Source organism: Barbatula barbatula, assembly GCF_947034865.1.
Source record: "Barbatula barbatula genome assembly, chromosome: 22".
Lineage (NCBI taxonomy): Eukaryota > Metazoa > Chordata > Actinopteri > Cypriniformes > Nemacheilidae > Barbatula > Barbatula barbatula.
Window position 1 is genome coordinate 10,004,854 of NC_136785.1, and position 21,233 is coordinate 10,026,086.

The window sequence follows — 21,233 nt, forward strand, 5'->3', positions numbered from 1 at the left end:
CTCGTGTTTATACTCATATTCTCTGTTGGGGTCTTAAGGCCCACCCTCGCATGTGACAGTTGGCCATTGAGCACCAATAGGTTTGTATCTCTCAGAACAAGATGGTCTCACACTTTCCAAGAATTTAGATCTTGTAGATACGACTTATTTAAGTGAAATATTTTAATTTAGTATAAATATGTGAGCAGTAAAATAAAGCATGAATTGTTGAAACTCTGCTTGTTGATCAAGACAAGTTTGAGAGTATAAAAAAACACTGGCTACATGCTAACGCACAGTTTCATAATCCAATAATAAATAAAAACATATTTATTGTTATTTGTGCAATTTTAGAGATTATATAGTTTTGTATCCAGATCAAATACCACAACTATTAGATCATTGAAACATAAGCTTTTAGTTACCAAATTTTCAACACTGAAAGCTGAATGTTGAGTCTGGGCTTGTAAACTAATCCATTTTGGCCAAACATATTAAGGATGCATTTCACAGACAGTATAACTGCTGTTACAGACTGTAGTTCTACTGACTCTCCGTTTTCAAGTAATAATTCCCCACATTGCTGGTATATTATTGTTTTCATACGCCGTCGTACACTTATTATTATCATGTTTTGAATATCTCTGGAGCATATAGGGTCAACATGGTTTGGTTTTCATAAACCAAATAAAAGCACAAGTAAACAAACAAAAAGCAAAGACCTAATGTTTGCAAATATGCTCTCTCGTTTTCCTCCCTACTTTAGAATTAACATTTTAGTAACAAAAGCTAAACAAAATCATACGTTGGACTAAAGATGTAAACACCAAACAAAAGTTGAACAAGCACAAATGGAAGAAACTAGCCATAGTCATAAAACACATTTTAAAACTGTAATAAGCTAAACTTTAAAATAAAACATCTAAACGTTCCCTCTCTCTTCTCTCATTTTCGACGACTACAGCTCTACGCCTATTTTCTGCTGTTGCTCCTATAGGCTGCGCGTGCTGCCAGTTATCTTCTCTGCTGTTTGATTGGCCGAGGGCGGGTCTTTCAATTGAATGAGTAGCGGAAGTACATTCAGACACTGGTGCTGCGTTTTGACAGGACTGGACACACAATACAGGTAGAACTTATTAACGTGCTGTTAAGATAACATCCGATATATTGGTTCCCGGAATATCACCGAATCAGTGTTATGACTTGTAACATATTTGTTTAGTAAATGAGCGCATTTTTGTTTGGGGTGGCACAGATTTAAGAGATTTCGTTGTCTGGCACACTACACTGTTATGAGGATAGACAGGCTATCAAGTGTGCTAACAGTATTAGCTTGACTGTTAAATTCTCGGAACTGAAACAAAAACTCGCCGTGAACTTTACCGTCCACGTTACATTCGTACAGGCAAAGTTTCAACTTGAAAATGTGCATTTTTATGAACAAGTATTTTGCATCAGCTGCATTTGGCCTCGCAGTGCGCATGTGAGAGAGATTCCGATAAAAAGACACATTTTAAAACAACCTCGCTGCAAACATGCACACTAACTAGTGCTCGAAATGATTTTTTTTATTTTATAAACCTCAAAAAGTATATTTTGATGAAATTGTTATTATTATGACGTTCTTTACTGTTACTTTCCTTCTTCCGTGAAACATAACATGTGAGAATATTTGAGACTGACGGTACTTCCGTTGAATGGAGAATAAAACAGCATCGGTTTTTTGTTCAGTTTATTTTGAACTAACCATTTTGTTCATTTCCAGTGAAAATAGACCAAGCTGCCTGTAGACTGAACTGAAATGGTGGACTCTCAGTACTACCTCCCAAATGACATTGGGATCTCTGCTCTGGACTGTCGGGAGGCTTTCAGGCTGCTCTCACCCAAGGAGCAGTTGTATGCGCACTACCTCTCTCGGGCGTCCTGGTATGGTGGCCTGGTGGTGTTGATTCAGACGTCCCCCGAGTCTGCCAACATCTATGTACTTCTGCAAAAAATATTCCGCAAACAGGCGCCCGCACAGCTTGAGGCAGTGGCGACTGCAGCCGGACTGAGCGCGGAGGAATATCAGGTGAGATGACCTGTCTTGAACCTTTGTATTTGACTACAAGCTACAGGAATACCAATGTTAACATTACTTTGTGTTCTGTCTCTGTTTGCAGGCCTTCCTCGTATATGCTGCCGGGCTTTATGCAAACATGGGGAACTACAAATCATTTGGGGACACCAAATTCATTCCCAATCTACCAAAGGTGAATTGTGTTATTTATTATGTATATTATGTATAATATTGGTGGCATGCAATACCTGTACAGAATGTTTGTTAGGTTACCGTATCAATGTCATAATGTTATGTAATATCCCTGAGATCACATGATCATTACCTACGCTTATCTCTTTCGAACATACAGGAAAAATTCAAGGCCCTGGTCTGGGAGAGTCAGGTCTTCAAGGAGAACCCTGGTGAGATGGAGGCGCTGTGGAACAATTGCTCCCAGCCCCTCTACTCCCTGGAGGACAAGGAGAAGCAGCTCGGATTAGGGGAGAAGGTAAAAACAAGCTGTAGGTATAAAAGTCATCTCATCTTTTTTCCAGCATGTGAGGTTTATGTTTGTCTTTCTTACCGCGCTCTCCCAGGGAATCACAACATACTTCTCAGGGAATTGCTGCTTAGAAGACGCAGAGTTCGCTCAGAAATTTCTGGATTCTAAGGTATAATATAGTGCGCCGGTGAGCGATAGCATTTGAAATGAAATTTTGTAATATGTAAAACCTATTGTAATCACAGCGTCGCATGATCAAGACTAGACTGCCACAATAAAGTATGAAAAAAATTAAAATTCGATTTTTATTACGGTGTCATCTCAGAACCTGAGTGCCTACAACACCCGACTCTTCAAGACTGAAGTAGATGGGAAACGTTGCTATGAGGTGCGTCTGGCATCTGCCGTGAAGAAGGGTGAGTATTTGGAAATAGCATATTTCTTATTTATAAAATGCTTTTAACGTCATTATGATCAATCTGGTGTACTAAAACTCATCAGTGTCATTCGTTTAAATTCTTTACCTAACTGTTTTTTCTGTTTCCTGCTTTCTTCAGATTGTGCAGTTGAGGGGGAGGGTGAAACTGTTTGTGGCAGATATGAATTTGAGGATGCCGTGATATCTGTTCAGAGAGGCGATTATTCCTTTCTTATGGAGAAAGTGAGCCAGAACTTGGAGAAAGCCAAGGTGTGTGTAACAAGACAAAAGCAACAAAATGCTGAATCATTGGCACTTTGTCATGTCAAGTAAATAACGCTAACCTTATGTAGCAAAAGTAAATGCTATCTTTGCTTTTAGGATTATGCGGCCGATGAGAATCAGAAGAGAATGCTGGAGGAGTATGTTCGCAGTTTCACATTTGGCTCCGTGGAAGCCCACAAAGAAGGGTCACGTTATTGGATCAAAGACAAAGGACCTATTGTGGAGAGGTGACTGGGCCCTATTCAGCAGATCTGACGTTTGCTATTGAACTAGCCCTAAACTTTTGGTTTTATCGATGTTTCAATATTGGTCTTATGGATATTAAAATCAATGTTTTTCTTTATAACAGTTACATTGGTTTTATTGAGAGCTACAGAGATCCATTTGGCTCTAGGGGTGAATTTGAAGGTAAGTCCAAATATTCATATAAACTTAAAGGGGTAGTACACCCAAAACACTTTATTCTGTCATTATTTACTCCCCCTCATGTCATTCCAAACCTGTATGACTTTCTTTCTTCAGTAGAACACAAAACATGTTATGAAGTATGTTGATAACCGAACAGCACCAGCACCCATTGACGTCTATTGTATGGACACAAAACCAATGCAAGTGAATGGATGCCAGTTACCAACATATTTCAAAAGATCTTCTTTTGTGTTCTGCTAAAGAAAGTCATACAGGTTGGATCTGACAAGAGAGTCAGTAAATGATGACAGAATTTTAAATTTGGGGTGAACTATCACTTTAAGTTGCATAGAACCTCTTATCCTTTCTTTCCCCTATCCTCAGGTTTTGTTGCCGTAGTGAACAAGGCCATGAGTGCTCGCTTTGCTCAGTTGGTAAGCTCGGCCGAGGTCTTGCTTCCAGAGTTGCCATGGCCTTCAGCCTTTGAAAAGGACCGCTTCCTAAAGCCAGACTTCACCTCTCTGGATGTACTCACGTTTGCTGGCAGCGGCATCCCGGCAGGAATCAACATTCCAAACTGTGAGTCTTTTTATCAGATGTGACTTCTGCAGACAGGTTTTATTGATAAATGTTCCATGACCATTCTAACCCAAACACATTTGTCTGTCTGAAGATGATGACATCAGACAGACAGAAGGTTTCAAGAACGTGTCTCTCGGAAATGTGGTGGCAGTGGCTTATGCAACACAGAAAGACAAGCTCACCTTTCTGGAGGAGAAAGACAAGGTAACTTTCAGTAGAAAAGACATCGTTTTTATGAATCTGACATCATGTTGGAATGGAGGCTCAGAATGCTAATGGCTTTTCTGGCAGGACCTGTATATCAAATGGAAAGGGCCTTCTTTTGAGGTGCAGGTGGGACTCCATGAGCTGCTGGGTCATGGCAGCGGGAAGCTCTTTGTTCAGGTGAGGACACAGCCAGAAATAAATATACTTTACCATAAGAGGAATATTTTGTTTTGTGCCTTAGTGTAACTGTACTGAGGGAGATGCACACAGATGCTTTTGATGGTATTTGAACCCTGAAAATGTCTTTAATACAAGCAGCTTCTTTATATTATTTTTGTGTGTGGTTATATTAAAACAGGATGAAAAGGGAGCCTTCAACTTCGAGCAAACTGCAGTTCGTAATCCAGAAACGGGGGAACTGGTGAGTCTTCTAATCTCTCTTCGTGACCGTCGTAGGACCTCTGCTATGCTTTATCCTCTGTTGGCACAGAATCACATTCATGATATAAAACCATTTGCCCTCTAGATCTCAAGCTGGTATAACGGAAGCGAGACGTGGGACAGCAAGTTCTCCACTATCGCCTCTTCCTACGAGGAGTGTCGAGCTGAGTGCGTAGGTCTCTACCTGTGTCTCAACAAACAAGTGCTCAGGTGAGTCAACTTTCAGTCTCTTTAACATTTATTAACTTGGATAGTTGACACGTGCATGCTGAGTGATTCATGTGCGACGCAGTATTTTCGGGCATGAGGGGGAGGATGCAGAGGAAGTGGTTTATGTGAACTGGCTGAATATGGTGCGTGCCGGTCTGCTAGGGTTGGAGTTCTACACACCAGAGAGCAAGAGCTGGAGACAGGTGAGATGAGACTGCGCTCTTGTTCTGTTGTGTGTTTGTTCTTTCATTCCTGATGCTGACATGGTTCTTGCAGGCACACATGCGAGCCCGGTTTGTGATTTTGCGGGTTCTCCTGGAGGCCGGAGAGGGGCTGGTTTGCCTGAAAGAGTGCACAGGAGCAGACGGAAGGCCGGATGCTATTATAACGTTGGACCGCACTAAGATCAACACAGTGGGCAAGAGTGCCATCCAGAGGTTCCTGTGTAAACTGCAGGTATGAAGAAAGGAGGGAAATAGTTTGCTTACAGTTGTCTCTGCATGTTAAGCAGGGATATTATTACACAGTGTATTTTGGCAAATGTAGTAGGTCATCGCAGTGCTTGGAAATGTGGAAATTTGAATACTGTGCATATACTACATGCTATACAGGAGTGTGCTATCCTAAACATCGCTATCAGGAAAAGCACGCACATGGTTAGTAGTATAATCTGACATTGTATTTTGGCACTTTTTTGCGTAGGTGCATAAATCCACTGCTGATGTAGAGGGAGGAAGGGCTCTGTATGAAGGTTACTCTGCAGTCACTTCAGATGGCCCCCTGGACTTCTTGAAGTTCAGAGAAACCGTTCTGCTCCGTAAGGAAGCCCGAAAAATGTTTGTCCAGGCCAACACTCACATCAAAGGTTTGTTTTCATGGTTTCTTTAAATGCATTACAATTTATTGTCTTTGAGAATAAACACCGTCTCATGGTAATTTGAACAGTCTTACGTTTTTCCAAAATGGCAGCTAACTTGTATGAATTCATACAATCTCATTGAATCTAATAATTGTATGTTTTTACAATTAAAATAGTTAATTTGCATCATTAAAGTTCCCATGAGATTAGGTGGGGACTTCAGTTTAACGTGAACAAAGAAGGAATTACATGCTGTTGTTTGTTGTGTAGACGATGCTATGGAGCTAGTAGATTATGAAGGCAGCGCTGCAGGGCTGATCCAGTCTTTTGTCGAACGCTTCCCTGAAGATGCAAAGGAGGTTGAGGCCCAGCTTCTAGAAATGGCCTCCAGTGATGCCACCTGCTGGTGCTAAGAAGCCATAGCGTTCTGGGAACTGTCCAATTAGTATTAGACCACAATGAGCCACAGAAACCACATAAACTTTTTTGAGAAATGAACAAAAGTCTGCAAATTAAGGGACTGGTAGTAACTACAAAATGCTTTACATGTAGAAGAAAGAAAACTACATCTGAACACACAAAAACACATGTATAACACCTAGCGCTTTACCTTCCCCATCACACTCTTATAAACGGTTGTTTTGTCTTCAATCAGAGCTGCCATTGTTTCACTGTAAGTCAAGTTTTTATTAGAATTTTCTGTTCCTGTGTTGGATCACACCGCATTCCGTCCCACACTTCCCACACAGGCATGTGAAAGCACTGACAAGAGTGAACTTGCTGTGTGAGGGAGGAATTCATGTAAACTCGACTCAAAACACATTTTTCAACTTTAAATAGAAACAAACTCTGCAGAAACTAGAGAGAACACATTTCATAATCCGTCTGACTGTTTTGTAGGGGAAATGATACTGTACAGTCTTAGACTTTTTGTTCCTCAAAAGCATGTCGTGTCAAAGTGTTCAGTGTTGTTGTTGTGGACAAACAACGCTTCCTACCAAATAAAATTAATTCATCTTTGAATGTGTGTTTTGTCTTTTACTTATTATAGTATTTAAATAAAATGCATTATATATCACAAGGTAATCAATGAGGTACAATTCAGTAACAATATTTAGCTTTCCAGTGTGAAACTCTGTGAATATATATATATATATATCAGTTATGTTCAAAATAATAGCTGTTTTTGCACACTGCTATTTTTTAACAGCCTAACATTTCTTTTTCTTCACTTTCTGTAGAGTAATAACATATTTGATACTTTTTTCTTAATTTTTGTATTTAGAATAGAATGTGCAGTATTCCCAATGCATTTTGTGTATTAAAATAAGAGTTATTATAAGGATTTTGAGGTTAACTCAAACTTTTTTTAAACACATATTATTTTGAACACAACTGTGTTTTACAATCTTTACATCAGAAAAGATACAACAACAACTTCAATGGGAATTATAAATCTAGTTGACAATAACCAAGTTTCAATGTTGATGTTCTAAACTAACAAAAAATGCAATAATACTTAATTATACAATAATGCAACAAAATTAAATGCTGTATAATTCAAGCCAAGTGAACACTAAGGCAACACTCTCTGAACATTATCCATTATTCACAATAATAGACAGAAAGATATGGAACCTTACTTTACAGTCAACAGTAAATAAATTAAGTAAAAACTGTTTAAATCTTTCTGAAGTTTTAGTTCTACCATAAATGCTAATATTTTGTTTAATAAAACGGTTTAATAAAATGTTGAATAAAACTGAATCTGTGTAAAACTATTCAAGCTGTTGAAAAATGAATTAGTGGCACAAAGTCTTAGATGCAGATGTGACATCTCACAAAGCGTCATATTACAAAGTTTCTTCTGCGAGATCCACCGCACCTCCTCTCATTAATTTCTGGGACCTTTCATCATGATTGGTTGCCTGGTAGATAAGAGGAACCCCACTCGTTCCCATGCTCTGTACGTCTTGAACCTGAGCATTAAGCGGAAGTGGCGTTAACTGTCCATCTCTTCTCCAAAACAGACTGTAATCCTCCGGCCCGTCCACCCCAAACTTGACTGCACAAAGCTGAGCCATGCCCTCACCGTTGACCCCAGTTTTCCACATCAGAGTTTTAACCACGCTGCTCTCTCCATCTTGAAACAGCACCTTTACAAACTTCTGTGGAACAGTTCGTTTTAGTATAATTGTATATACAATATATGTATATATGTACGTCTCTAGACATCAGATCATTTATAAACCAGTAGGATCTACCATAGACTACCAAGTAGAAAGGAATATCTAACCTGGTGCAGTTTGTTGTCTTTTGGATTTGTGCTTTCTTTGCTCCTACGTCGACTCCATTCCTTTAGAGACTGTCTTGCCTGGTTTGTGAGGCCGCTGGGTGGCACAGCTTCGGGCTGACTTTGGATCAGACTCAGACTAGCATAGACACTTGTCAGATAGTAGCCGCCTGTAAGAGACAGTGTTTGGTAACAATAAAGTGGTACGATGGTCAAATTGGACCTTTGTGTGGACAAGATGTGGAGGCTTGAAACTCAAAGCACTATGAATACTGTACCTTCTCCTGTAAGCCAAGAGGTTTCCAAAAGCTCCATCGTGTACTCCACTTCCAGAAAGACCTCTGGCATGTTGCACAGCACCATCACGTATGAGAGAGCTGGCAGAAAGTCATCTGCTCCAAATTCTTGACCTGTTTTAAAGTTTGATATTTTACATGGGCGATCCACAATCAACCTGGTGTAATGTGTTTTTTTAAAAAGCTCTTTACCTGATTTGCTTTTCATGGCTTTGTAAATAAGTTTGCAGATCTGTAAAAGCAGCAGCACTTTGTCGATGGGTGAGTAAGCGCGTTGCATTAGGGTCAGCTTGTCCTTAATTTTCTCAATGCCCTGGGCGTCAGGTACGCCCACCTGCACCCTGAAGAGATTTTGTTGCGATTCTCTTTTAGCTCTTTGCAAGCTCTCCACCATTTGCTGGAAGGAACCATCTTGTGTGTGTATGGCCCTGAGTGCCGCATCGATCTGAGGCTTCAGGGGCTTCAGCACGCAACGGAACATGGCTTTCTCCAGCGCTTGGTCTGCACACATGAGGATATTGTGAGCAACGTTTACATTTTATAAAGTCTATGTTATATTTATGATAGGATCTTCTAATCATATTTACCTTTCTCATTCTCAGGCAGAAGAGTCTCTATGGGCGGCTCAAGCTCTCCGCACTCTTGGAGAAAGACCTTGGCCTGATTCACGAAGAGACGCAAATCTTGAAGCAGCTGCAGAGCAGAGGTCAAGACATGGGGTTTTAACGCCTCCCTTTGCTGCCTCAGAAAATCCTGCACGAGAGCGCCAAATGCCATTCGGCGATCACAAGACAGGTCCTCTACCATCCGCACCACTCGCTTCTCTGGGGCGAAGAAAGATATGAAGGCGGCGCTCATCTTGCGCAGAGCGGAGAGGGACTTGCGGGGAGGTGACTGACAAGGCATGATGGGATTGCTGTTGCCTCTTGTGAGAAGGGGGCGCTCAGGACTTTCCTCAGGCTCGTCGAGGCTGCTAAGGGAACTACTGCTGTCCAGCTCGCTAAGAGACGGTGCGTGTTGATGTTCCAGGACCAGCCCTTCCTCCTCATCCTCATCTTCCTCCATTCTTTTCAGCTCCTGGATTATGGCCCAAGGAAAGAAAACACAATCATGACTTATAGACCCCAATTACCAATGTTAAGAGTTTTGTGGCTTTTAGTCCATATCTGTAAGCTTTGAAGTGCCGAAAACTCAATACCTTTTGAATTGCTTTGGGCATCTGATAGTCATCTTCCTCAGCGGTTGGGGAAAGAGTCGGCAGGAGCACAGGGCATGTCGTCTTCTGCAATGCTACACACGGCTTCATGTAAACTGTGGCCTCCTGTCTAGCGTTCTTGATATCTTCTTCACTAGCCTGTTGATCTGCAACAGGTGGGATGGTCTGCTTTGCAGCTTTCAATCTAGCCTTGCATTTGGCTTTTGCTAGTAATGGTGGCGGAGGAGGGGGGATAACAGGTGGCAACAGGGAGCTGGAATTTTCAGTCGAAACGCGTACCTTCAGGCTGGATTTGAAATGATGACGCCTGTGGATGGCACTGCGACCAGGGTATTCTTGCGGAAAGAGAGGATTGATGAAACACAAACCCTTCCCGCCCCCGAAATCCAGTTCATTGGGACTCCGTGTTCTGATTGGACAAAGCTCCTGGAATGGGGTGGGGTTTGTGTTATTGGGTGTGGCGCAGTCATTTGGGCTTGGAGTTGGGGGAAGCGGTTTATCAGCGACAGGAGGACCATTACGAGGACCACGTACATTTAACTGTGAACACCAGAACTCTGTGGAATACAGAATAGCATTATGTTATGCTAAAATAATGATTCAATGGTTTTTAGTTAAAGGATAATACACAGTCAGCCAGTTATTATCACAAATAGACAGATCTACATTCTCCGAAATTTCCATACTCCTGATGATATGATGATTTTAATATGTGAGAAAAAGAAAGGATAAAACTAGCATACCTACTATATGTGGGCATAAAATAAAAGAAAGAAATATTGGACCAATCAGAATGAAGAATTCTATACAACAGTGCATTATTTATAGAACAAATAACTAGAAGAAAAATGCTTTTTTAGAAAGTTGAAGAACACAATATGACCAAATAAACATGTAGAATCAATGCCCAACAGAAACTTGTGCAAGTCATTCAACAGATAATCCACCTTGTACCTACCCACACCCATGTGAGAGATCGATTCCAGCTCTTTACGTGAGGAAGCCCTGGCTATGGCGTCAGGTAGCTCCAGGGTGAATGGAAGAACATCACTAAAATACAAATAAAAAAATCACTTATTTGTAATATTTGAAAAGTGCTGTGCTGTTGTCATAAATGAAATAGGCAGTAAATGCAAAGTCATACCGACTAACACAGAAGAATGCAATGAGTCTGCAAAGGTCTGGGAAACTGATAGCAGAGCTTTCTAAAGAGAAGGCTGTTGATAAAAGAACAACGGTGAGCAGATGGTCTGGTGCCTAAACGTAATGAAATGTACTTTAATTGAAAGCATTTTGCTCTGTATATTATTATTTGACTTTTTTTCTCAGTTTATAGTAAGCTTATCGTCATAAGTTATAGAAGTGTGTGTATACTGTTTGTATAATGTATGTTGTATATACTGTCGCAGAAAAAAATAATAGACCATTTCAAAGACCATTTTCAGATTTTCTAAATGTAAAATTATCATTTTTGTTTTATTCTGAGAGCAACTGACAATATTTCTTCTAAATATCAAATAAAAATATTGATTCTCTTTGCACAAGGAACACACAGGTCAAAATAACAACAAAAGCTGCTCTGTATTGTTTCAGACCTCAAATACTATAAAGAAAACAAGTTCACATTCACTTTTAACAGTTGTCATGTGTCATGTCATGATGTCTTTCAAATTGCTGTAAGATGGCTGTCACTCCTGAGGTTTGATTTTGTTGAAATTCAACAGACACTGGACTGAAATGGAGACAATACATCTAGAAATGCTGATTAAATGAAAATTTGGAATGGTCTCCTAAACGTATCCATGGCTGTATAGAGAATGTAATCTTTATGACGTAGCAGTACACTATACAGTCAGTTTTTAAACATTCAACTCACCCGAGTCCTCTTCTCGGATCACAAACTGTTTAAAGAAGGACGGCATGTTGTCATCAGCCAGTCGAATGCACAGCATTTTCTTCTGCGATGTACTTGATTTTCTCACCAGGAAGGTCTGCAAAGTACCAAAAGTTCCAGAGAATGCTGTAAAGGTGTAATCGTACGTCTATTTTCAAATAAGAAGTAGATAAAAAACACTGCTCACACCAGGGGGCTCACGACGCAGGATGTGTAAAGCAGCAGCCGAGTTAATGGAGAGTTGAAGCCACACAGGGTGTGTCAACAAGAGCCGGTCCAGTACACTGATGCTCTTCAGTGTTCCTCTCTGTGGACACGGCCGTCTGTCCTCCACGGGCTTACGGTCAGGATAGTCGTACACGGGGTCAGTCTGCATCTTAATAACAATAAGATTTCAAGTGTCGTTCATAGATTTCAAGTCAACCCCTCTTCTTTTGGGATGTTTCTGTAGGCTCTTGTGAGAAAAAGGAAGTGACCACATTCAGAGGATGTCTGTAAGTGAGCTCTTACAGAACACTGGACACATCTTTGTTTCTCGCATCTATCACAGATTTTGTTACTGTTTTCCTAGAATAGTTATTTACAACACAATCATGTGGGCTGTTATTCCTTCTGACCAATGCTCTTCAGCGGTTGTGGGAATCTCCCTCGTTGATCTCTTGACCATGTGAGAAGTGTGTGTCATGAAATGACTAATGGCACAACCTTTACTGTTTTTGTTCTGCATTCAAACAGCTCATTCAAAAAAGCACAGCACTGTTGTGAGTGACAACAAAACAGAAGTTTGCTTGTTTACAGTAGGTGACAGAATTTAAACCCGATTGGAAGACGAAGAGTATAAGATAAACAGATTTGTATGCAGTATCACCTTATCAGGGCGTACAACATACTGTATATACACAAATAGGTATTTCATATATTTATTTTTGATCAAAGCTTTTCCAATTTAGATGGTTATCTGAAAGTGCAGAACTGTTACAACTGTAAAGAAACTTGTTCACTAGTAGTGTGAAAGTGAGGATGGGTGGCATGTTGACTCTGTGTGGGCCAGTATAAAATAGTTTTTGGCAGCAGAAGATGGCTGCTATAGCAACAGAGACCTACATATCCAACTGGGCATTCCCACCCACTGAAACACACCTCCACTATTAGGAATTTAAGGAAAGGCCAAATACCTTATTCAGAACTTCATGCTCAAATCTAGTCTGACTGGGAGTTTAAAAAAAATCAAGGTTGGTTATGAGAGCATACAAGAGGTAAAGCAATAACTTAAAAACATACTACATAAATAAAAATAATGTTGGCATAAACATATGTTTATATTTTTTTTTGTCCAAGAAGAAGCAAAGAAACAAATGTTATGAAATATGAGATCAAGTAATTTATAGGAACTAATCTGAAACCTTGAACCTCCGCATTTTGTGATTTAGATTTTTAGTCATAAGTCATTATTATTAGTATTTTTGTCCCCGGGTTTTGTAAATATTTAACCAATAAAAAGTACTTCAACTTTGACAACACAGTGTTTTTTCCATATCCTAAAAAAGGGCAAATTTGGACATCCGAGGTCTTGGAAGGACAGCAGCGATCAGCTTTTATTGAGTTACAGCAGCACCAAAAAAGTACAATTATATTTTTTATGAGAAAACAATCATAATTATCTAATATTAATCTAAAAACAAGCCTTTTAATGTAGGCTTCCCCTGACAGTGGGGCTTATTTTTGCGATAACAACCGGCTCCCTGCATTATCCCACTTATTATCCTTGCCACATGAGAAAAAACTGGACGATTAAATGTGAATTTGAATTATTTGATTAGCTCATTTTTACCAAATGCACCCCTTCCGCGAGGAAAATGTAGTTTAGACTGGACTAAATACATTTTATTTACAGGGGCCTTTAATTGCACTCAAGGCCGTCGTACATCAATAATATTAGCGCATCACACAGTCAATCACCACCAACACTGCCCACCTACAACTAAAAATAAATACAAAAGCTTGCCTAAATAAATAAAAACAATTCTACGGAAAAAAATGTTTACGGAAAGGCCGATTCTTTGGGTTCTAAGGGGAAACGAAGTTCAAATATCCCGAACAGTCAATTTGGTTGAATCTTTTGTTAATATAATGTCATACATGTTATTTAAAGATATATTTTTATTATAATTTTTTGTCCAGGTTACCGTGTTATTAGTTTTCTACACTTTAAAAAGAATCCTGTAAAGAAGATTAAAGTATTGGCAGAATACCATTAGGTCTACATTTTTCTTTGTTTTACGGACAATTCCGTTAATGCTAAAATATAATTGAATGCGAAATACTGGTTAAACAACTGTATTCCTTCATGTTAATACAATGCATTATGGCAATTTTTTACGGATTTTATTTAGTGTCCTGCACTGAAACAGATGAACTTTCGAGTGTAGCTGAAAAAAAGAAGAATCTCAATCTCATGTGGTGCGGAAAACTGCCTCAATGGATCACATTCTCTTGACGAGCGGAGCATGTTTAGACACGGTGCTGCTTGTTCAGACTGGATATTATCTCTGTGCAGTTATGCAAACTGAGGTTTTTAATAGCTGCTTCTGCGTGCTAAACGGAATTACAGTGTTGAGAAAAAAATAAAGTAACAAGCACAGCCAGTCAATGACCTTAGAAATTTAATTGACCTCATATTTATTTCCGTCATCTGTTATATTTATGTAAACCATTTCTTCTTTTAAAGAAAAATAAAACGATTTAAGATTTTGTCAAATTCGGATTATATAAAGTAAACTCGAACAAAAAAGTAAATTGCACTGTACGTATTAAATACAACAAAGCTAAACATATTGGTATTCACGATATCAGTTGCAGATGTTGACAACATTCAAGAAAGTTGAAGGACTTCTATGTTCGTTGTTAAAATGTAACCGCTTTGCTGCGCTTTGTGTGATTCATGGCAAACTTCCTTGATCCCAGCCCTTTCTGAAGATAGCAAGGTGTGCTATAAATGCCACATGGCACTACATTTTCCAGACATAACCAAAAAGGCAAAGAATTAGAGTCACTTACCTCTATCGCTTATTCAGGAATGGCAGTACTTCACTACTTTCCTCTAGACTATCAATCAGACGTCCCAAAGTTTCAGATCCATAGAAATCTTAATAACTTCAGAAAATGTGGAAACTCCAGAACTACATGTGTGGAAAACTTTATATTTACTCTGACTTGCAGACATCTGTAAGCATGCCGCTTAGGAATCCGCATGAAACTAATGACGTTTCGTTTGCCCACACGCGTGTTTTCGTGCGTGAGACGAGCGTACAGTAGATGGTAGTGTTTCATACCTGAGCCAATATGCGCATGCGTTGACTTAATAATAATCATAATAATATTTGTTGTTGTTTGTTAATTGTTAAATGTTTGCCATTACTGTTTTATGCAACAAAACATCACATTGCCATACATCATGTTTAATTGTTCTCGTGATATTTGTTCGACCTGAGTTGTAATGAACTTAGTTAACGACCAGTTAAATGTGCCATCTGATAACTAGTTTCCACATGGACTTTATGGATATCCAGTAACGTGAATCTATCTTTACTGTATTACAAAGATTGTAAGATACTTAAGAAAGTAAGTTGTAACTTAAGTATACCATTTCTAAAGTTAAGTTTCAAAAGAAATGCACAGGTCGGATCCTTCCGTCTGCGGTTTGCACTTGCACGGACTCGACAACACGAACACCGGCGTTCAATCGGGAAACGGATATGAAGTCTCTTCGCCGCGTTAGGTAAGAGGGTTGATAAAACATTTTTGTCGCGTTTGCTCATTTCGTTATTCGAATATCTGCATTCCTATCATATCTTTTTTATTTACTGTCCTGTCTCAGAACAGTTTTTACCGTGAGTATGATCACCAGTTGTTTTAATAATTTCTTTGTTTATGGGTGCCAGCGAGCTAACTTTAGCTGTGCTATCAGCGGGGTTGCGTGCGTGTGTGGCTAACCAACAACGAATAAGCTAAACACGCTTTATATGTCTTTTAAAACGTATATGAACGCACATTATACGTTTAATATGTTTAACGAGGGCAAATATTTTCAATGAATTGTTTAAAATAGCTTTTATATATATGCGAATGTATTTCCGCTGTTTGTCGTTAGCGATACGTAGCTCATCTCTTTCTAGAAGCTACGGCGCAGCGCAGATGCGCGCGCACTTAAGGCGGAATTGTTTGTCGTTCCCTGAAGCAACTTCGACGGGGGGGATTTTGCCGTTTTACCAAATTTATATTATACGCTGCTAAGTGACACGTTAAATATAATTTAATATTACAAACAGAAATCTCTCCCACGTTGGCGCGCAATTCGCTTTGTGTTTTCTTGATGCGTGGGAAGGCTGAACCGATTTAACTTCAGTTCCATCCTTGCATTTCTAGCCCGATTTAGGGTGAATTTGGTCTTGACGCCTAAAAAAGAAACAAATAAGGCATGTTCCCTATTTCTAGGTATTCTGGTGTGCAATGGACGACAGCAACGCGGTGAAGCTCTTTGTTGGAAATCTGGATGCGGACACAACACAGGATGACCTAATAGCGATTTTTGCCCCTTACGGAGAAGTGGTGACCATAACTGTACTGAGGCAGTTTGCCTTTGTCCATCTGCAGGGAGAAGGGGCAGCTGACCGTGCCATCCGTGATCTGAATGGTCTTGACTACCGTGGAAAGAACCTTGTAGTTGAGGAGTCCAAAGGGAGACCTCTCAATTCCACCAAAGTGTATGTGGGGAACCTGTGTGCTTCCTGTTCAGTCGAAAACCTGTTTGATCTTTTCTCGGGTTACGGAAAAGTTCTTGATTGTGACAAAGTAAAAAGTAAGCTACGTTTTTTACCTACACAGAACATGCTGATGTATCATTCCCCTTTGAGTTTTTAAATATGTTGAATTGTTCTCTTGCAGCTAAGCCTTCGTCTATAGTTGGCTACTCCTTTGTGTACATGGAGCGCAAAGAGGATGCAGAACAAGCCATCGAGGGTCTTCACGGGACCTCGTTTTTAGGACGTCCGCTTTCAGTGGAGCTCTCAAAGGTTCAGCAGTCCACCAATAAGGTCCCGTGTGCCAGCTGCGGCGTGCACGGCCACTTTGCGGGAGAGTGCCCAATCAACAGGCCTCCCATGGAGCATCACCAGAGTCAATCAGCTGTACTGGCAGCTGCTGTCGCCGCCGCGGCAGGGCTTCCCATTCAGGTGCAGCAGAGTGTCCACAACTCCTTCTACAATACTGCTAGCAGTGACCCAACGTTTGCAGCTCTGAAAGACTTAACCACTTCCAGGGTCGATGGCAAACCTGTAAGCGCTGCAGTTTATGGCGCTCTGGCAAGTCAGGTGTACAGTTCCGTCACAGACGAGGTACTCCGTACACCCAAGACCAGGCAACCAGAAGCCTACAACACTGAAGGAGAGTCAGCAGCGTATGGGTCAACGGGAGGCACAGAGCTCGACCCTCAAGCCCTCTTTGAGGCCGCCCGGGCCCGATTCTTTGAAAAAGGCCAACGGGTGCTGGCAGAACAGCAGGCTGTGACCAAATCTGACCGAGACCGGAGCCCAATACGGCGTTCTGCCCCATTACTCCCCGACCCGGTTCCCCAGCCTTTTTCCCAGGCGCGGCCCAAACGACGGGCCCTGCTTCCAACACCACCTGGTGGACCAGAACTACCCGCAGTTAAAAATGGAGACCCAATCGCCAGGTAACCGCTAGCCTGGTGTTCATAAGTCTATTTCAGCTTCCTGTAATTGCTTTGACATGCATGTTGGAAAGCACATCTTTACACTGTTCCTTTTTTTCACAACAGGTGCTATGCAGAGTACTACCAACAGTACCAACAGTACCAACATTACCAACAATACCAACAGTACCAGCATTATCAGCCATACCAGTACAGCTATCCGCCACCCCCACCGCCCCCTCCGATGCCGATGGTATCTCCAGGCATAGTGGATGCGCAACAGATGGCTGCCCCAGGCACCGCACCTTCACCAAGAGTGTATGAGCCATCTTCAATACACAAGGAGCCCCTCCTACGCCATCCTGACTTCCCACAACAACACACATCCGAGTCCCCATATCGATAGCTCCATTCACCTTACACTCACAAGTGTGTGTGTGCACGCGTGATGAGAATGTGAGCGTGTTGAATTTGGTCCTACAGACAAAACTGGAGGAGAAATGGATTAATTGAATTATTGCAGCCACCCCCCAAAAACATTTTTGAAACTAGTTTACAAGGCTGTGAAAATATCGATTCTGAGCTCTCTTAACCATATGAATCGAGTGCTCAGAATGATTTCCAGTTTTTTAGTTAAGATATGAAGCTCATCTAGTCAGATTCAGCGATCTCTAAAGTCAAATAACTGTGCCTTGACAAAATAAACTCCCATTTTTTTTTGTATGCAGTTTTGTAAAACCTTCAGCTCAGATACAGTTCTGTTTATTAAATCCATGGCAAAGAGCAACCAACCATTAATGTCTCGATTTAATCAAAATTGTCCTTGGTTTACTGTATTTGCATATATATATATATATATATGGCACAGCATATTTTGGACCGAATGTAAAGAGGACCTATGTATGTATGTATGTATGTGTGTGAGTGAGTGAGTGAGAACACAATGTTAACAATTTGGATCAAAACATTAATTCAACATTGACCACAAACAGATAACACATTAGATCTATTTCCTATAATCCTTTTTGAGTGGGAGGGGCTTCACTACATTCAGTACCAAGTTTAAAGTCACCTTTTGAAAAGAGAGAGCAAAAAAATAGATGGCTTGTAGAAAGTTGTTTTTTGCTAAATGGACAGATGTTACTTTGTAGGCATCTTCATTGTTCTAAATGTTTGCATTCGGATACGCCGGACCGGAGATGTCAAAGCAAACTAGTTCTGTAGCCTGCCAGTAGCTATTGTGCATGTTCTGCAGGATTTAAAGAGAAAACAACTGCCATCTCTGGCCTTGCATCCCTCTCTTACATGGACAGAACACTCTGGTTATTGAATATATATATAAGTAAGGTTGAAAAGAGAATAAGGTTTTACGTTATTATGTTTCTTTTGTAAAAGCCCCATGCAATTAATATTCTTTTCCACATTTACATTATCATAGTGTCTATCCGTAGAGTCATGTGAATTGTTTTCAGGGTGAAACATTTAGTTCTGTAGGGACGGGGAAGCGTAAAAGCTGTTCAGTAAGGCGCCTTCAGACCTAACATATAGCTAGTTACTGCAATTGGTTCTGAGCGTTAAAAGCGTTGCTTAAAACATTGTATTTTTGTTCTTAACGAAAAATGTCTTTCACCAGTTTGTCATTTGTTATGAGATAATTGAGTAGCTTCCCTTTGAGTAAAACATTGAAAACTGCATTATTGTAATTGAAAGCTATGATAAAAAGAATGGTTTGGTTAATCATGTTATGTATGTCCTCTTTCCCTAGAATGCCCCTCAGGCAGTCTTCAGTCTTTCATTCCAAAGAAATATGGTGGGGTACACACACAAAACTCACTTAGCACATGTAACGCATACTTTCACCACTCGCAGTGACACCTGTAACTTTGACCTCATTTTGTTTGATTAAACCTCACAGGCAAACATTCACTGTAGTGTTGATGTTCTCCATATAATGTATGATGAAAGTCAAAACGTGGTGGTGGTGTAGCTTATTTCAGCACACCAGGACCCCACTCGACTGATTCTAAACAGTACATTATTGTAGCTACTGTATATTTCTTTTATAAATGGTCTCTTGCATGTCTTGTTATTCTTACTGCTGTTGCAGACACATTTTCCCTTTTCGCTAACTACAGCTAAAATGGCTCCCGGGCCTCAGGACGGCAAGTTGAGCATGACGGGGGAAGAGAATTAGCGCCCCACAATGCCTCGGATGTGGTCCCCGCTAAGGTAAAGCCATTTGCCCCAACCACGCCTGCACCTCGATCATACACTCCCCCTTATTGATTGGTGGGGATGCTCAGATCTCTGACCCAAAGAGTTAAAGCCAACACACAGCGGGGATGACACTTTCCTACTATGTGGTCAGAGCCTGTTGAGGGAGAATTGTGTCTTGGAGCAGTAGAATCAACACGAATACACAAAATGTTCTGATATCATTTGAAATTTTGGGGTTACAGAAATAACTAAACTTTTTTTGCCCTAAATTCTCACAGAGAAATGCAGTAAATCCTATCTTGAGCTTTTGTTTTCTTTGAGGGTTTTTGACTTGGAAAATGGCATCAACTTGAACAGGCTCTTAGGCATTTAGAGGGAACTATCCAATTTGGGTGTTTGAGCGTATTTTTGCCTTGGCTTGTTCTGTGGCATTTGGTCTTTTTGAAGCACTTCCAGTAAGGCCAGACGAGACGCGCCCACTTATTCAAAGCTGAGGTGCTCCAGGTGCGCTTTGAATACGTAAGGACGCAGTGCTGTCCGAAAGACCAGAATCAAAGTAGGACAGTCGTCTTGTAGGTGAGTAATCAATGCGACCAGCCCAAATACACACCTCTCAGAAAAACCCAACTCGCATACTAGCCTTAAAAGAATTACAGCTCACATTCTTTATCTTTCAAATTTTGTTTCATAATTTGAAGATTAAAGCTGTATTGTTTGTTGAAAAATTCCTGTAAGTGGAAAGAAAACCTATTGTTTTCCCATCACACTAACACCACATGGCTTGTTTACGCTGTGTTTTCAGTCTTAGGAAAATGTTTAAGCATAAGTCAGTTGAACATTTGGTCTTCTGCAAAAATATTTTTCAAACATTTTGAAATACATCACTAAAAATGATATCAGAGATATTTGGTTGCCTGTGTTTTGTCAAATTACAGAATGCATATCTCTAATTTATGTATATCCCTCCAATTCCCTTGGTCAGTGCAAATTGATTTTCCCCTCAAACTTCCAAACACCTAACGCCGTACTTCTATTGACAAGTGCTTAATAAAAATGATATGGACAAGAAAACATTACTTGCATCAAAACCATGATTGTAAATAACGGAAATCTAAAATACTGATTCAGGGAAACTACTTTAGTCAAGTAAATCAAATTTTTCTTGGTATGGATGGACAACTCCTTTTTTTGTGTGTGTATTTAAATGTCAATGTTTTTTTTCTCAATATTTGCATAATTGCATTAGGCCAAATTCTTGGTATTTAGTTCTTGTAAAGTTCAATAAATAATGTAAAAATGTCATGTGGTCTTATTATTTAATTCTCGCGCATTCATTTGTCTATTATCTATACATTTTGATCACAATGCAAAGACATGAAAGCATTAACTAACTTCACCTGATATATATATGTATATATATGGGTAGTTGACAGACTCCTACGGTGTGACAGCAAAAATGTAGAAAGAAAAAAACTACAATGAAGACAAAATGTTTTCGAAATTTTGCGCACACCATAGGACACATGTACAATTTATTCGTCAACAACCAATGCATGCTCAAATATTAAGAATTGATACAAAGCATTATGATTGACCAAAGCTGCTTGCACCTATAATACCGTTTTATTCTCGAAATTGAGTGTTGTTCTGTTTTCCCAGTGATTGGCCTATATTT

At 40.1% G+C, this 21,233-nt stretch overlaps 3 protein-coding genes across 10 annotated transcripts; 2 read left to right on the forward strand and 1 right to left on the reverse strand.

Annotated features, from left to right (window-relative positions):
• Window positions 1-1,022: 1,022 nt before the first annotated feature.
• Window positions 1,023-6,953, forward strand: dpp3 (dipeptidyl-peptidase 3). Of its 2 annotated transcripts, none has more exons than XM_079486611.1 (18): window positions 1,023-1,105; window positions 1,745-2,050; window positions 2,142-2,231; window positions 2,391-2,528; window positions 2,617-2,691; window positions 2,848-2,938; window positions 3,080-3,210; window positions 3,322-3,452; window positions 3,575-3,633; window positions 4,018-4,212; window positions 4,307-4,419; window positions 4,507-4,599; window positions 4,781-4,843; window positions 4,949-5,073; window positions 5,156-5,276; window positions 5,350-5,529; window positions 5,776-5,938; window positions 6,203-6,953. In XM_079486611.1, exons 2-18 carry the CDS (start codon window positions 1,781-1,783, stop codon window positions 6,343-6,345), a joined length of 2,181 nt encoding a protein of 726 aa, XP_079342737.1. In that variant the 5' UTR covers window positions 1,023-1,105; window positions 1,745-1,780; the 3' UTR covers window positions 6,346-6,953. The 2 variants fall into 2 exon arrangements, with proteins under 2 accessions (XP_079342737.1, XP_079342738.1); XM_079486612.1 differs by having other exon boundaries at window positions 1,095-1,641.
• rin1a (Ras and Rab interactor 1a) lies at window positions 6,602-14,981 on the reverse strand. Of its 3 annotated transcripts, none has more exons than XM_079486609.1 (11): window positions 14,689-14,981; window positions 11,819-12,085; window positions 11,614-11,728; window positions 10,882-10,954; window positions 10,696-10,787; window positions 9,720-10,294; window positions 9,109-9,598; window positions 8,714-9,022; window positions 8,504-8,635; window positions 8,229-8,395; window positions 6,602-8,100 (listed from the first exon to the last, which is right to left on the reverse strand). In XM_079486609.1, the coding sequence occupies exons 2-11, from the start codon at window positions 12,005-12,007 to the stop codon at window positions 7,786-7,788; spliced, it is 2,457 nt and encodes an 818-aa protein (XP_079342735.1). In that variant the 5' UTR covers window positions 12,008-12,085; window positions 14,689-14,981; the 3' UTR covers window positions 6,602-7,785. The 3 variants fall into 3 exon arrangements, with proteins under 3 accessions (XP_079342735.1, XP_079342734.1, XP_079342736.1); XM_079486608.1 differs by having other exon boundaries at window positions 11,819-12,007; window positions 14,689-14,965; XM_079486610.1 differs by having other exon boundaries at window positions 6,923-8,097; window positions 14,689-14,830.
• Window positions 14,982-15,316: 335 nt separating this feature from the next.
• rbm14a (RNA binding motif protein 14a) lies at window positions 15,317-20,859 on the forward strand. 5 transcript variants are annotated; one of them, XM_079486665.1, is made up of 6 exons: window positions 15,365-15,409; window positions 16,126-16,489; window positions 16,576-17,362; window positions 17,468-17,659; window positions 19,107-19,151; window positions 19,477-20,859. In XM_079486665.1, exons 2-6 carry the CDS (start codon window positions 16,141-16,143, stop codon window positions 19,478-19,480), a joined length of 1,377 nt encoding a protein of 458 aa, XP_079342791.1. In that variant the 5' UTR covers window positions 15,365-15,409; window positions 16,126-16,140; the 3' UTR covers window positions 19,481-20,859. The 5 variants fall into 5 exon arrangements, with proteins under 5 accessions (XP_079342789.1, XP_079342788.1, XP_079342791.1 ...); XM_079486664.1 differs by lacking the exon at window positions 15,365-15,409 and adding an exon at window positions 15,412-15,521; XM_079486663.1 differs by having other exon boundaries at window positions 15,317-15,409; window positions 19,107-20,844.
• The last annotated feature ends 374 nt before the right edge of the window (window positions 20,860-21,233 follow it).

What these genes read in the sequence shown, in the direction of transcription:
- dpp3 (XM_079486611.1), top strand. Translation starts at nt 1,781, where the DNA reads ATGGTGGACTCTCAGTACTACCTCCCAAATGACATTGGGATCTCTGCT. An exon ending in CTCTAGGGGTGAATTTGAAG is followed by an intron (nt 3,634 to 4,017) that starts GTAAGTCCAAAT and finishes CCCTATCCTCAG; the next exon opens with GTTTTGTTGCCGTAGTGAAC. An exon ending in GGTTCCTGTGTAAACTGCAG is followed by an intron (nt 5,530 to 5,775) that starts GTATGAAGAAAG and finishes TTTTTTGCGTAG; the next exon opens with GTGCATAAATCCACTGCTGA.
- rin1a (XM_079486609.1), bottom strand. Translation starts at nt 12,007, where the DNA reads ATGCAGACTGACCCCGTGTACGACTATCCTGACCGTAAGCCCGTGGAG. An exon ending in GCATTCTTCTGTGTTAGTCG is followed by an intron (nt 10,788 to 10,881) that starts GTATGACTTTGC and finishes TTTGTATTTTAG; the next exon opens with TGATGTTCTTCCATTCACCC. An exon ending in CTCTTGGCTTACAGGAGAAG is followed by an intron (nt 8,396 to 8,503) that starts GTACAGTATTCA and finishes TGTCTCTTACAG; the next exon opens with GCGGCTACTATCTGACAAGT.
- rbm14a (XM_079486662.1), top strand. Translation starts at nt 16,141, where the DNA reads ATGGACGACAGCAACGCGGTGAAGCTCTTTGTTGGAAATCTGGATGCG. An exon ending in TGATTGTGACAAAGTAAAAA is followed by an intron (nt 16,490 to 16,575) that starts GTAAGCTACGTT and finishes GTTCTCTTGCAG; the next exon opens with CTAAGCCTTCGTCTATAGTT. An exon ending in AATGGAGACCCAATCGCCAG is followed by an intron (nt 17,363 to 17,467) that starts GTAACCGCTAGC and finishes TTTTCACAACAG; the next exon opens with GTGCTATGCAGAGTACTACC.